General features: G+C 38.5%; 1 protein-coding gene across 2 annotated transcripts in view; it reads right to left on the reverse strand.

The window, feature by feature from the left end:
- Positions 1-226: 226 nt before the first annotated feature.
- The window catches only part of mep1bb (meprin A subunit beta b), a 45233-nt gene continuing 29705 nt past the window's right edge, over positions 227-15754 (reverse strand). Inside the window, exons 1-14 of one of the 2 annotated variants that reach the window (XM_034304148.2) lie at positions 13950-14090; positions 13316-13334; positions 12327-12374; positions 12151-12194; positions 11633-11711; positions 11070-11187; positions 8882-9060; positions 5981-6199; positions 4791-4943; positions 4343-4558; positions 3761-4231; positions 3454-3633; positions 711-849; positions 227-564 (exon numbers count right to left, since the gene is read on the reverse strand). In XM_034304148.2, the coding sequence (XP_034160039.2) occupies positions 342-564; positions 711-849; positions 3454-3633; positions 3761-4231; positions 4343-4558; positions 4791-4943; positions 5981-6199; positions 8882-9060; positions 11070-11187; positions 11633-11711; positions 12151-12194; positions 12327-12374; positions 13316-13334; positions 13950-14024 (2163 nt within the window). In that variant the 5' untranslated portion in view covers positions 14025-14090 and the 3' untranslated portion in view covers positions 227-341. Of the gene's footprint in view, positions 565-710; positions 850-3453; positions 3634-3760; positions 4232-4342; positions 4559-4790; positions 4944-5980; positions 6200-8881; positions 9061-11069; positions 11188-11632; positions 11712-12150; positions 12195-12326; positions 12375-13315; positions 13335-13949; positions 14091-15754 lie in introns of those variants that run through there. The other variant, XM_053233115.1, reaches the window with a different exon arrangement.

Here is a 15754-nt window from a genome sequence, read left to right on the forward strand (position 1 = left end):
GTGTACATGTGTGTGTGAGATGCGCTGAAGTGACCTGAAGTCCTATCCAGGGCGTATTCCCATTTTGTGGCTCTGGATCCACCGTGACCCTGACTAGGATGAAGCACTTGCTGATGATGAATGAATTATTGTAAGTATAAAAAAGGGCCTGCTTTGTGTGGGGTTTATTTCTTTGATCAGTTTCATCAATCAAGGAAAACAAATAGCTGAATGTTTCACATCCAAGTTTCGGAAACGAATGAAAATCATTTTATTTTTCTTGAGATTGAAATGACATGAAAATATACTTGTTATATTCATACATAAGTGTATAATGCCACTACCACTACTGATTAAATGATTCAGGATGCTGTATGGACATTTTGTGTGGTAATGCCGGCCCCCATGTCATTCATTTTCTTCTTATACTTCTTCTTCAGACACACCACACTCACTACCGTCACCACCACCATGACGACAAAGACTACAACCGAGGACACGACCGCCGTCACCACACCGTCCTGGTTCGAACTCTTGAACTGACACCTGTCCCCGTAGTACCACCAGTCGTTACCTACGACACACCTGCAGAGAGAAATAAGTAACGTTGAGCAACACTGTTTACCAATCATTACATGATTAGTAAATGTAGCCAGGTTCGTGAGAACAGTGGCAATGTTATCACAATTTTAGATGTTAATTTAGGAGACTGCCTTTGTGCTGATACGTACCTGCAGGCTGCTTTTACACCATTGTCAATAACACACACGCCATCATTTTCACATTTTACCGAGGCACATAGATCATGAGTAGGGGTCGTGGGGACGGTTGTCGAAGGGAGGGGCTGAGAAAGAAGCAAGTTTGATATATCTACAGGACAAAAATGGGAAACACATTATTACAAAATGATGCTGGCATCTATATTAAGAAAAAAACATCCTCTGCCAACTGCCAATCCTCTGAAGGGATAATAATGCATACACACACAGTACATTTTTGATATAGCCCTTTAACAAAACACTTGTCTAAGGTATAAACAGTGTAAAAACTATGTGCGTGTACACCGATCAGCCGTAACATTATGACCACTGACAGGTGAAGTGAATAATATTGATTATCTCGTTACAATAGCACCTGTCAAGGGTTGAGATATATTAAGCAGCAAGTGACAAGTCGGTTCTTGAAGTTGATGTGTTGGAAACAGGAAAAATGGGCAAGCGTAAGGATTAGAGAGACTTTGGCCAAATTGTGATGGCTAGATGACTGGGTCAAAGCATCTCCAAAACGGCAAGCCTTGTGGGGTGTTCCTGGTATGCAGTGGTTAGTACCTACCAAAAGTGGTCCAAGGAACGACAACCGGTGAACTAGCGATAGAAAGGTGTCAGACCACACAGTGCATCGCAGCTTGCTGCGTATGGGGCTGTGTAGCCATAGACCGGTCAGAGTGCCCATGCTGACCTCTGTCCAGTGCCAAAAGTGCCTACAATGGACAGGTGAGCATCAGAACAAGACCACGGAGCAGTGGAAGAAGGTGGCCTGGTCCGATAAATCACATTTTCTTTTACATCATGTGGAAGGCCGGGTGCATGTGCATCATTTACCTGGGGAAGAGGCAGTGTGATGCTCTGGGCAATGTTCTGCTGGGAAACTTTGGGTCCTGGCATTCATGTGGATGCTATTTTGACACGTACCACCTACCTAAACATTGTTGCAGACCAAGTACATCCCTTCATGGCAACGGTATTCCCTAATGGAAGTGACCTCTTTTGGCAGGATAATGTGCCCTGCCACACTGTAAAAGTTGTTCAGGAATGGTTTGAGGAACATGACAAAGAGTTCAAGGTGTTGACTTGGCCTCCAAATTCCCCAGAACTCATTCCAATCGAACATCTGTGGGGTGTGCTGGCCATCAAGTCCGATCCATCGAGGCCCCACCTCGCAACTTACAGGACTTAAAGGATCTGCTGTTAACGTCTTTGTGCCAGATACCACGGCACACCTTCAGGGATCTAGTGGAGTCCATGCCTCGAGAGGTCAGGGCTGTTTTGGCAGCAAAAGGGGGACCAACACAATATTAGGCAGATCGTCATAATGTTATGGCTGATCGGTGTATATATAGTGTGTTACAGTAACCACCAGGCACTTGGGGGAAGCTTTTATATTTTTGTAGTCATTAGAAAAGTTTATATTGGATAAATGTTGGATCTGACACTTTGTTTGAGTAACTATTTAATCTTATTTGTAACTATATATTTCAAACTGATATTAATTAAATTGAGATGAGGCTAAAGATTACAGATGTGATATGGGGGGAGTGGGGTGAGGCTTCCATATTGGAGACTTCAAAACCCCTGCACAACTGTCAGTCATTCCTGATTATATACTGATGGGAAGAAAACTGCTCTTTTTGCATATTTTTTAAGTGATAACCGTTAAATGCGGAATTCCTATGAAAAATGTGAAGGGTTGAGTTCATTGTTCTTCTTCATTTATTTATCCTTTGGTCCAGTGTAACTTGAGGTAAGTAAGGTTGGTTCCAACTAGAATTAACTAAGTTAAGAAAACTAAACCACTGATACTTAGTGAATCTTTTCATGGCCTTTTGTCAGGAAGACAATCCTATCCTACCCCAGGGTATCCTTCCTATACTTTCTTCCAGTCATCGGGAACCCCTGCCCCTGCACAGTTTGAAGTATTCCCTATTGCCGAAACACATTATCTAACTGATCAGCTAATTATTGAGCAGAGGTGTGCATCGAGACTTGGATCTCAAGGGACCCAACAAAAAAAGATACATGAGTGGGAGGTTTGTGCTTTCTTACAGGTGGTCATATCTGACGTTTGCGGGGCCACATTCATTAAACATGAATGTATATGGTGCTCATGTGGTTGTTGCATGATGGATTTACACTTACATTTACACTTTTGACTGACACTTGTATCCAAAGCGACTTACAATTGAGACAGGATACTGCTGAGGAGTTGAAGGTTAGGGATCTTGCTCAAGCATGCGAGGTTAGCGGTGCTCATGAACTTCTGATCTGGTGCTCATTGCCTTAACCACTGAGCCACCACTTCCTTAAAAGCATTTAATTAATTAATTTCACCTATTCATCATCAGTACCTGCTTTATCCTGGTCACTGTGGTTTAAATCTTTGACGAATTTAACAAACTAAGTTTGACAGATAATATCACGGACAGGTACAAACTGGGAGCAGATGGGATTGCATCTGCAGGAGCAGGTGGGAATGGGATTGAAAAAAACAGTCCTTCACACACTTCTACTCCTAAGGACTGGAGTTAAGAACCCCCTGTTCTATCCCTATGACTTATCCATCCTTATGATGGTATTCTTTTTTAAGTTTACACTCCTGGTTTAAGGTAGGTAAGACTGCCCCTTCTCATCTTCAGAGAGTGAGTTGATGCCTCTACGTGTGGGTACTTACCAGCTTGACACACCCTTATTTTCTTACCTTCCATGCTGAGGAGGAAGATGGCATCTCCACCCTTGATAAAGTCTCTGCTGAGTGCTCTGGCCTGAGTCAGGTATCCAGATGTTCCATATCCTGGTCCTCTGAAGTATTTAGTCCCATCCACATCTGTTACTTGCGCTCCCACTTTTCGTGGGTTGTCCCAGGTATACATTGAAGATTCTTACCAGGAAAAAAAAAAAAAAAAAAAAAAAAACAGGAACACCACAAAATTGAGAATACACCTGTGGTCTTAAAGTATTCAGACATGATGTTTAATGTTTAATGAATGCAGCAATGTACACACTACCTGTTAATTTCACATTAGGGTCAGTTGTGATACTTCTCTGGTTGGACATGCGTTTGCGGATGTCCGCATTCTGATCCATTAGCATCATAGTAATCTGCATCCATGGGCAGGGCCAAGTGAGATTACCATCAATCATGTCATCACCAGATGTCAGATGGGCAAAGGCTCCCAAATTGTCTGGGGAGGTCGTAGTGCCACTTGGATACAAGCTCATCTGGAAGGTGTAGCCATACTTTGACTGAAAGCGTGGGCTGTATATGGGAGTGTCCCTAGGTGTGTTTTCCATAATACTTTTGAAGTTCTTGATCCGCCACACATGTTCTGGGCAGGCAGTCTCAGAAAGATTGATGTCGTCCAAAGAGAGCCCACCTGTGGAGCTTCCAGCACCCTTTGTACCTTTAAATACCACGCGGAACTTTGTGGAGACGTCTAGGTTAACATGGTGTAGCTGCCATAACGGCTCAGGCAGTCCTTTAAAGAAAAACATTATTTATATGTTAGCATATTTTGATGTTGCAGCACTGGTCAAAGGATCTTGTATGCAAGCCAACTGTTATTCTTGACTTGCTTATCCTAACTCACCAGTTATTGTCTCGATCATGCGTAGTGTTCCGCTAGGGTTGATTTCATTGTATTCTCTCACCCAGATCTCCAGCTTATCATTGGGGTTTCCACTGTGATAGTAGAAGAACTGTAGACACTGATAGTTGCGGTTAGGGTAGAGCAGCCTGCTTTCTAACAGGGCAGTGTCCCCTTCGGTGCCACTGATGGTGCTGAAGTGCATGAAGTAGCCTGTGCCTATTGAATAGAAAACCATGAGAAGGGTCACTCAACAATAAACTGACAGGAAGTTAGAGCCATATTTATATGCATCCAGCTCATACAGTATGTCCAACTGTGGACATGCAATAACTTGAGCTCAGAGTCATACTCTAGACCCTGGAGCTTTGAGCTACCAACAGAGCTATCTTTCTGCCCAAGTGTATATAGTATGTTAGATGGTGAAACATCAGTGAAAAGATATCAGTACCAGTACAGCGTCCCATGTTAGAATAGTCTGTGTCGGGTCCACCAGTTGCCTTGGTGACATGTTCCCAGTCTGCCTTGTCACCCTGACCTTGGATCATCCCACATATATTCTCCAGCTCAAAGTCACAGGTGTCCAGGAAAGTTGTGGCTCTTGCTATAAAAAGTATTACACAGATCATTAATAAACAGCAGTAAACAGGATACTTTGCACAGTCATAAAAATGTCCTTATGTACCCCATGTTCTTTATCACACAAGGTAATAAAATGAGATTATTCTGGCTGAAGTGCTAAGTCCATGCCCTTTTTCATTCTCACTAGGGTGGTACTATCACAGGTAAATACTTTTGTATGTCCTTTAGTATGTATCCTTATACCTTGAAAAAAGTTTAAATATTTATCAGGTGACAACTACAAAGCTGGAAGTGGTCCAGCTATTTACATATTTGAGTGCGAGTTACATAACCGTATAATTAGCCACAATAAACAAGATATCTACTACATATCTTGGTGATAATAGATATTATCTGAAATATGAAGTTAATGCAAGAGATTTACGTAATGGATTAGTTTATTCAGCACAATAAGATATTTTGCATTTCTAGAGTTAAAGTTGCTGATTTGCACTTTTACCAATATGTTATTGCGAGTTAAAACTAAATCTGTCAGTCAATTCCCATGCTGTCATTATTAATACCAACTAGTTGTACACTGGGGATTCACGTAACAAACCTACTAAAAACCCCAGTTTCCCCAGTTTTGTCCTATGTGGCCAACATCCCTCAATATAAAAAAGTGATTTCACGTGCAAGGCAATGATGTCAAGACTACTGCCCCCTGCAAACTATCCACAAAGTTAACTAGGTGATGAGTTGACATTAGTCTCAGTGAAGTAAAATGCAAAGTCCCTGCCCTTTCTGCTACAAATATAGTGGAGAACCATAAGTATGTTCTTATTAGTGTGGTAATCGATGTCTTACAGTCTTCAAAGATGTCTTGAAGAAACTGGTGATCCACTTAATAAACCCAATGCAGCCTTACTTTATTTTTTCAGTTATGTCCAACGTGTTTGTTGTTTCCTATGATGACTGATTTTATACCAGCGATCCTAAAAAATTCAAGGCTAGCGTAACTACTTTCTGCAAGCCAAGGATTTCAGATCCCAAAGTTACCATAACCAAAGACAGTCTTACTGCAATTATAAAGCCTGTTCAGCTTGAGCAGGTCACTGTCGCTGAACTCCATGCGCTGGCCGATGACGTCGCTGAAGGCGGGAATCTTGGTGACGATGGTGGGCTCGGTGCCGTTACTGAAGGCGTTCTTGCTGTAGTGCATCATGGAACCGTAGTCATAGGGTACGTTCAGGGAGCTGGATGTGGTGTCATCATATTTATTGAAATTGTGCTCCCTGCCTAAGGAACAAATATGTGATAAATGTGATGAATGGAAGGATTACTCATCATAGTCTCTTATACTCGTCCACTCGTATACTCGCACAGCGTTTTTAGTAGATTTCATCCTGTGATCTACTTCCTGCAAATTACTACATTTAGAATATGGAATATATTTAAACCCCTCAAGCCAAGGAAGATTTAGAACAAAGCACAATAAAGTATTACAGCATTGATGACACTGCTGTGAACGCCAAAGCAGTGAATTCTCAAATCTGATTGGTTCAAAGATTTTGATTCATTTTCTATAACAGCAGTAATAGTAAATTTTTTATTTTTTGGCAAGTTAAAAGGAATAAAACACTTCTGGAAATGCGGTTATAGGAAAATAATCAACTTCAAGGTAGTAATAGTAACTCCACTTCATCACACCACCCTGTTATTGATTTCTTTCCTGTAACAGCACTCTATAGAATAGGATTGCTACTGTATGAACTACTTAACATACAGGAACTCTTAGTTTACTAGGGTAAAGATTTTTTCTTCTCAACTCTAGCTGAACAGAGGAGGACATTTTTATCCCTGTTGTCCTACATATCACCGTTGTGTACATTTCCCCGAGCCTAGTGACATACTTCACCCAAACCTTTATCACGAGGTGAGGCATTCACAAGGTGAGGCGTACACTGAGGGCAGTGAATCAGAGGAAAGCCACTGGACCTGACGGTGTGTCTGGGAGGGTGCTGAAGGAATGTGCAAGTCAACTCGCTGGGATCTTCACAACAATCTTCAACCTGTCCCTTTCACAGTCCACAATCCCTGCCTGCCTGAAATCTGCCATAATTATCCCGCTGCCAAAAAACCCACCATCAGCAGCCTCAATGACTACCGTCCTGTAGCACTTACACCGGTGGTCATGCAGTGCTTTGAGAAACTGGTCAGACACCACATCATCTCCTGTCTCCCACCTACATTGGACCCATACCAGTTCACATACAGAGCAAATAGATCAACAGAAAACGCTATTGTCACCGCTCTCCACATAGCACTGACCCATCTGGAACATCAGGGGAGCTATGCAAGGCTGCTCTTCCTCGACTTTAGCTCTGCATTTAATACAATCATTACAAGCACACTGGTTAACATATTATTGGACTTAGGACTGCCACACTCCATCTGCTCCTGGATTAGTGACTTCCTGTCAAATCGTACACAGAGAGTCAGAGTAGGCCCCTACCTCTCCACAGCTCTTAGAATCAGTACTGGCTCTCCTCAGGGCTGTGTGCGGAGCCCCCTACTCTATACTCTCTATTCCTATGTCTGCACCGCCACACATCCCAGTAATGCTATTATAAAGTTTGCTGATTATACAGCTGTGGTGGGCCTTATCTCTGGAGGAGATGAGACCGCGTACAGAGATGAGGTCCAGAGGCTAGCGGCATGGTGTACAAAGAACAATCTGGTTCTGAACACTTCAAAAACTAAAGAAGTTATCATTGATTACAGGAAGAAAAAAGCTGATCCACACCCCATATACATAAATGGAGTCTGTGAGGAGAGGGTTTCAAAACTTCAGGCTCCTGGATGTGCATGTGGATGATGACCTCTCCTGGAGCACTAACACCACGGCACTGGTAAAGAGGGCACAGTCCACAGCGTCTCCATTTTCTGAGGTTACCGAAGAAGAAAAATTTGGATGACAGATTACTGGTGACCTTCTACCAGTGCTCTATTGAAAGTGTGCTGAGCTACTGCATTACTGCTTGGTTTTCCAGCAGCTCAGAAGAAAGCACTCCAAAGGGTCATCTCCATTGCAGAAAAACTACCCGGCCACCCCCGCCCCCCGAGGATATTTACAGAACACGCTGCCTCAAAAGAGCTTGCAGCATCCTCAAGGACATCACACATCCTGGTCATCACCTTTTTGAACTGTTGCCCTCTGGAAGGCGGTTCAGGGCAATAAAATCCAGAACCAACAGACTCAAAAGCAGTTTTTATGCAAGAGCCATTGTGGCACTACACATGAACACTTGAACTTGAACGGCCATAACTGTGCAATAATGTGGGGCATTGTAAGTAAGGATGTGTATTTTGAATGTGGATGTATATTATCTGTGTATTTTAAGTGTGGGTGTATTTTTAGCTTAGTTTTATAGTGTTTTAGTTTGGTTGCATATTATTTATTTTTAACAGTATTTTTAAGCTATTTTGCACTATTTGCACCGGCTAAGGATAGCCATCCAATTTCATTGTACTGTACATGTGCATTACAATGACAATAAAGATCGATCTATCTATCTATCTATCTATCTATCTATCTATCATCCAACCAGCTTAAGACTGACCTTGATACTATAAAAGACTTTTTATCATATGGCTTATTGATGTCTTATGGTGTAAATCCAGTAAACAACTCTGCACGTTTTTGATATATTTAATTAAAGATTTAAAGTCACGATTATTTCATGGGTTTATCCAGGTATAAGAGCATGGAGAGACATTTTTTTTTTGCGAAGCATGAATATTATAAATCACTAAATTCAGACTATAACAATGGCCCCATCCTCACATCCATTCAACATTACAGTCTGGTGAAATCATTGAAAATAGCTAATTGAATGTTTGCCTAAGTGTTCAGTATGAAGTGGTAAAGTACAGCACACAATCAGGGAAACAAATGATCATTTATGTAGAGTGTAGCACCTTCTTGGATGCGATCCCACATGATGGTGACGTAGTCGTCACGATCGGCGCGTGACTGCTCGTGCCAGAACCCCAGGGCATGAAGGAACTCGTGTTCGATGGTGGCGATTCGGTCACATCCTGCACCGATGGATAAGCTCTGCTTTCCCACGTGTCGGTTCCCCACATAGGAGTAACACCTGGGCACGGAAAAAGAGAGGGATTTCTTTATGCAGTTGTTTTCATAGATGAGTATTTATTACACTTTTATTACCGTTTAATCACTGTTATTATCCACAGACCACACAAAATGATACAGAACAGCAATTAAATAATGAAAATTATTAACTGGTCACTCTGAGGCTCTTTATTAAAGGCAGATGCATTTGAAGGGTAAAGCTGTTATGCCTGTAAATAAAATACTAATAGAGTGTTCTAGTATTAACAGTGTGTCTAATTATAAAAATTTTGGCCTTTTCTGATTAGATTAGATCTAGATTATTTCAGTAAGATAGTCAATTCTAATGTACAGTATCATTTAATAATAAACATTTCACTTGTATCTATTTGATTAGATTTTCACGACATTTTGTAAAAAATGCTCAAAAACTTTTGATGGCCATACCTCATGCTTTAAAAGGCAATATTTAAACTGAATATTTCCCTTCTTTTACTTCCTGGAATTGTCAGCAGGTTTAGACTTGAATTCCTCACCTCCATCACTACACACTGTTCGAATAATTTGGAGTAGTTACTGAACAACAATCTGACTGATTATGGAGATGAATGTGTTTACTTTAGTATCAAACATTTTGTCGACTCTTCTTTAGTCCTTTATTCAATAAAAGGCCTGTAATGTTAGGGGAGACTGTGGAGTTTGGAGAATCCTACTCATGTTCATATGGAATGGTGGGAATAGGGATGGGAATTTATTGAAATTTTTTTATGCATAATTTGAATTATATTAAAATAACCCACGTGCTTACTAAATGGAGGAGACACTTATGGCAAAAAGCTCTGATATTCTTTTTTCCTTTTAACCTGTAATGTATTTTCAGAATTGTGAAAATGGACTGTTGTCTTCTTTTATTTGTTTGTTTGTTTGTTCTCCTATATTCTTTCTTTCATTTTTCTTTTCCTGTTCTATTTATTTACTCCATCTATCCCTCTATCTCTTCCTTCCTTCCTTCCTTCCTTCCTTCCTTCCAATGAAATGGAGTCTATCACTAACTACCACGTCGTGAGGTTGATTGTACAGTACTGACACTTGTTAGATTGGAGGAAAAACATCTAATCGAATACTTGATTGTTTAAGATTGATGAACATTTGAAAATTCTAAACAATTTGGTTCCTGTTTTTCACATTATAGCAGCTATAAACACAGCTGCTGACAGACAAAAAAAAAGCAGTTTGTTGCCAAGAAACAGCAACGTGTAAAATCTTCTGTCCTGAAAATGTCAGAAAGCTGAAAGTTACAGCTTGACCTCTGACTGTTACAAAGCACTGACACTGAAGACTCCTTCCATAAATGTTACATAAACATCTCCTCACTGAAAACTTCACCAGATCCACAATTCCATGTCTGTTTTTATGCTTTTTTTGAAAATTGTGGTATATAAATCTTTAGGATATAGAAAATAACCTCAATGTGATATATATATATATATATATATATACACATATGTTATTTAGAAACCTGCTTTATCACTGAAGTGAAGTGAAGTGACTTGTGGTCATGTATGGTGACCCATACTCGGAATTTGTGCTCTGCATTTAACCCATCCAAGTGCACACACACACAGTAGTGAACACACACACACCGTGAACACACACCCGGAGCAGTGGGCAGCCTTTTTTTTTGCTGCGGCGCCCGGGGAGCAGTTGGGGGTTCGGTGCCTTGCTCAAGGGTCTCACCTCAGTCGTGGTATTGAGGGTGGAAGAGAGCGCTGGTCATTCACTCCCCCCACCTACAATCCCTGCCGGACCCGAGACTCGAACCCACAACCTTCAGGTTCACCTTCGGGTTGCAAGTCCGACTCTCCATCCATTAGGCCACGACTGCCCCCCTCACTGCTGTGAGCTACAATAATGCATTACTGTAAAGGCAACACAAATGAAGAAACCCTGAGTCGTTCATGCTCTTACTGAACACTAACATATTAAAGCACAGTTCTGTGTGTTTTAAACGTGGTGTGTAACTCTGCTCACCCGTTGCCTTGAAACACAGAGATGTAGTTCTCTTCTCCGCTCCAGGGTTTGTAGTCAATGCAGGTCTTCAGGCGATACTGTTCAAACGCCTTCATTATAACGCCTTTAGCATTAATATCTGAAACACACAGCGGTGCTGTAACGCGTGCACTGACGTACCAGGACTGATTATAACATGACTGTTATTATTATTATTTTTATTATTAGTAGTAGTAGTAGTAGCAGCATAGTAATATAATGTATACTACTGTAATATAGTAATAGTCATATCATTAAAACTAAAAAATTAATTATGTATACATTTATTTTTTTTTTTTTATAATTACAAAATTTTGTCTTTCAAAGTTTAGTAGTTGTTTAGGCTATGCTATTATTAGTATCATATTAGTAAATGAAACAATTATAACATGTTTCATCTTCATTTAATTGGCAGACATTGGTAGACAAGCAGTGCTTGTTTCAAGAAATACAATACCTTCTTATGCAAAAATGTAAATGTTAAACATCTATAAGTGTCAATACACAGAAAAGTTCACAATATCTACACTGCCGATGCGACTTACCCAAATCATCCTCCAAATAGTACGGCACAGTGGTGGGCCATAAGTATTCATCCCCAATTATGGAGTTCCTCCCTTGTTTCTAACATTCACAAACGAAAAAGAGGCTGAGTACGGTTATCACCATGAAGATTGTTTTTCAATAACAGCACGCCCTGAAGTGTTTTATTGCTCTAATAAAACAGCATGTGCCTGTTAAATCTGTTTACGTGCAGCGTCCACCATACAAGTCCCTGTGAATGAGCTGTTATTATAGAAATGATGAAATGAAATGACTGAACGAGTACTTTAATATAAACCTGTCATTTGCAGCTGCACTACTGTCAGAGCTGCTGTTATAGAAAATGAATCAACACCTCCTGACTGAATAGAGAATTCAACACTGTGGTGTGACATCATTAAACCAACATTGACAGTTTCTGACAGTTTATGAGGTTCATAGTCTTGTAGTAGACTTTTATGCTAGATTTTCAGGATGGATCAGAACCAGTGATCTAGGTGTGATGTGAAGTTGCGCTCACCTCATCATATAAAATATCTCCCTCGAAGAGCTCAAGACCGGCCGCTGCAGACAGTGATAAGAATAAAACATGCCACTGTATAAACTGCAACATCACATGGTGTGCCTTTATAACTAGTGACTTTATAAACACTATATGAGGATTTTATTTAAAAAAAATAAAAATTTCTCACTTACCTTGATTGACCTCAAATAGATCCTCTTTTCCACCATCTACATCATACTCTGTCAAATTCAGTCAGAGATACATAGCTTAGATATCTATCTATCTATCTATCTATCTATCTATCTATCTATCTGTCTGTCTATGCATCTAGATATAGATATAATGAAGGGCCAAACAGGAAATAATTATATGCAATCTGAATATATATTTAGAAATTCTGAATATAAAGTAATAACTCTGAATATATAAATGTAAATGGTGAATATATAGTTATAACTCTGAATATATAAATGCAAATCTGAATATATATTGTCTACATCTCAATATAAATATATCTTTATGATCAGGCATGTCAATAGACAGATGTTCTTATTGATTTTTTTTTTTATGAAAACAGTAGGCGTATACATCCTGTATGCATTTATCGATGCAAATATTGTACTATTATATAATTATTTTTAGTGCACATCACTGATCTAAACCAAAGGGAGTACGTTCCTCTACTATACAAAAGGCTGGCCGTAGTGTCGAAGGGTCCTCACAGTCCGTTAACAGTGTTAATGCTGTGTAGCTTTTCTTCAGAATTCAGTATGACTGAGAGGGAGATTGTCAACAGTCTGTTGACTAAAATTGATTTTATTGAGACAAAAACTGATTACACCAAGCATGTTTACTGGTTTAATCAAATATGGAAAAATTAGGAGCTTATCTATCAATACGCCTGATAAAATGTATGAATATATAATCAGGGTTTATAACTATATAGTCAGGATTTATAAATATAAATTCAGAATTATAATCATATATTCAGGATTTACAACTATACATTCAGATTTATACATATATATTCTGATTTACATTTATATATTCAGAATATATAATTATTATATTATTATTATATTATTATAATGTATTATATATTTAGCTAATTTGTTAGTTTATTTCTGATATCTAGAAAGGGTTATATAAAAATATATCTGAAATAAAAAATTGGCCTTACCTGTTACTTTACTTGTTGGCTAAGTGAGAGAAAAACATGACATACTCTTTAAATTCAATGCAACATAATAATAATAATAATAATAACCAAAAAATAACATCTTAATATGTATATTTTAAATAAAAAACAAATAAAACAAAGTAACACTTCTAAAACAAATAACACCTAATATTAAAACATTTATATTATAATATAATATTAAAACATAAACAAGAGACAATAATAAAATAAATAAATAAACATATAAACAAAAAAATTACACAATATAATAACATAATGTAATATCAAAGCAAAACTTTTCAGATAGAAGTTAAACCCTTGAATATGTACAGTTTTAACAAACAAACAAATAAATAAATAGACACTTATTTACTTTACTAAAATAAGAATTGTAGATTATGTATATTCTACATGGTTATATAAACCTATATAAATTAGGTAAGACACCTGAATTTATATATAAACCTATAGACTAGAATGAAGTCTTTAATTCAGTCAGAATTCTACAGTGCTGTGTATTATCTAAGGCTGATGTTATTAACGTGACCGAGTCAAATCAGGTTATGAGGGTCAAATTAATTTAAAAAAAAAAAAAAAAAAAAAAGCATTGCACTTTTAGTGAGATGAGACCTACCAGAGCCCTGACCCCCAAGCTGAGGAGAGTTATGCTAAAAATCAGAAATGTCCACAGTGCAGCTGAGTGGTCCATGCTGAAGGAGCAGTGAGGAGCTCAAACTCAGGATGAACACTACCACTAACACACACTGCAAAGGTCAATGATTTTGTAAAATGAAGAGCTCTTTATGGCTGGTGTGATATGGAGTGGGCAGATCAATGAGCAACACAAACCTGCAAATGGCTGAGAGAACAATTCGTGCTCTCCATAAAACAGATACGCTGCAATATAATGAAGATTAGGAAGAGATAGATGCTAATAATTACATGTGCCATTACACGATAACATGCTAATGCAAGATCTTTTGTCCTCAATGTCACTCAGGTTCAACTTTATGAACCCCCTAGATTTTCACAATTTTGTATTTTAAATTGAAGTCATGTTAAAAAAAACAAACTTTTGATGGCTACACCCTGTGCTTTAAAAGATAATGTTTTAACTGATGTAGCCTATTTTACCTCCTTTTACTTCCTGGACTTGTCAGCAGGTTGAGACTTGAATTCCTCACCTCCATCACTACACACTGTTCGATTCATTTGACTGTAGTTACGGAATAATTTGGAGTAGTTACTGAACAACAATCTGGCTGATTATGGAGATGAATGTGTTTACTTTAGTATCAAACATTTTGTCGACTCTTCTTTATTCCTTTATTCATTAAGATGCCTATAATGTTAGGGGAGACTGTGGAGTTTGGAGAATCCTACTCATGTTCATATGGAATGGTGGGAATAGGGATGGGCTGCCGAGCTGCTACTGTTGGGCCCTTGAGCAAGGCCCTTAACCCTCTCAGCTCCATGGGTGCCATATCATGGCTGACCCTGCACTCTGACATCAACTCCCTAACAAACTGGGATATGATGTGACAAATAAAGGCTTTGACTTCTTAACACCATCCACCACTACAGCAATCTCCTGTTGTCAAATAATGCTAGGGGTGGGAGTAAAGAAGTAATTCAAATCTTATTCAACTCCAACTGTTTAACCCTTAGAGTCCTAATCTTGCCAAACTTTGACAAATCCTACCTAATGCATATTTAAAGAAAAAAAAAAAAAAAAGCTTTGTAAAACCGTGGATGTAAAGAGATCTTTCACTCAATTTAAAACTAAATTTTAAACTGAAATTCATGCTTAAAATTTTAAAAAATATCCTATTCAGAAAAATAGAGTAAAATATATTTTTTTAAAATTTGCTGTATTGACAAAAAAACACAATTTGTTTGTTTGTTTGTTTGTTAATTGGCTTGTACATTTTATACAGTTTAAATGAAATAAGACAATTGTATCTGCATTCCTATATCAAGATGATTATTTTGTAATTTCTCACAGTATGTTTTTAGCATGTTTTACTGCCAAAAATGTAAATACTGTTTAAAAAAAGTGTCGAACTGTCAGAAACTGTAGTCTCTTTCAGAGTACATAAAACTGCTGTGCGAATCATAAAACTTTCCTGAGAAAACATCAGTTAGGCATCTGTGCAAACTGATGGTCAGTTTATTATCTGGAGAGTAAAGGCTGTTAATGTCAGAGCGAATGTGCAGCGACTGTATGATTACATTCAGCATTTCATTACACGAATTTCAAAATTGCATTTTGTGCATAAAAAATGATCAATTTTAGCAAAACATTTTCTTAAAATTGTCATTTAAAGCTAAAATATCTACAATAATACACTAATCTCTATAAAAATAGAAGAAGATCCTTTAAGAGTACCAGAACAGCATCTCAGAAATGATACATCATGATGTAATACAGCACTTACT

This window comes from Pangasianodon hypophthalmus, chromosome 4 (genome assembly GCF_027358585.1).
Source record: "Pangasianodon hypophthalmus isolate fPanHyp1 chromosome 4, fPanHyp1.pri, whole genome shotgun sequence".
Lineage (NCBI taxonomy): Eukaryota > Metazoa > Chordata > Actinopteri > Siluriformes > Pangasiidae > Pangasianodon > Pangasianodon hypophthalmus.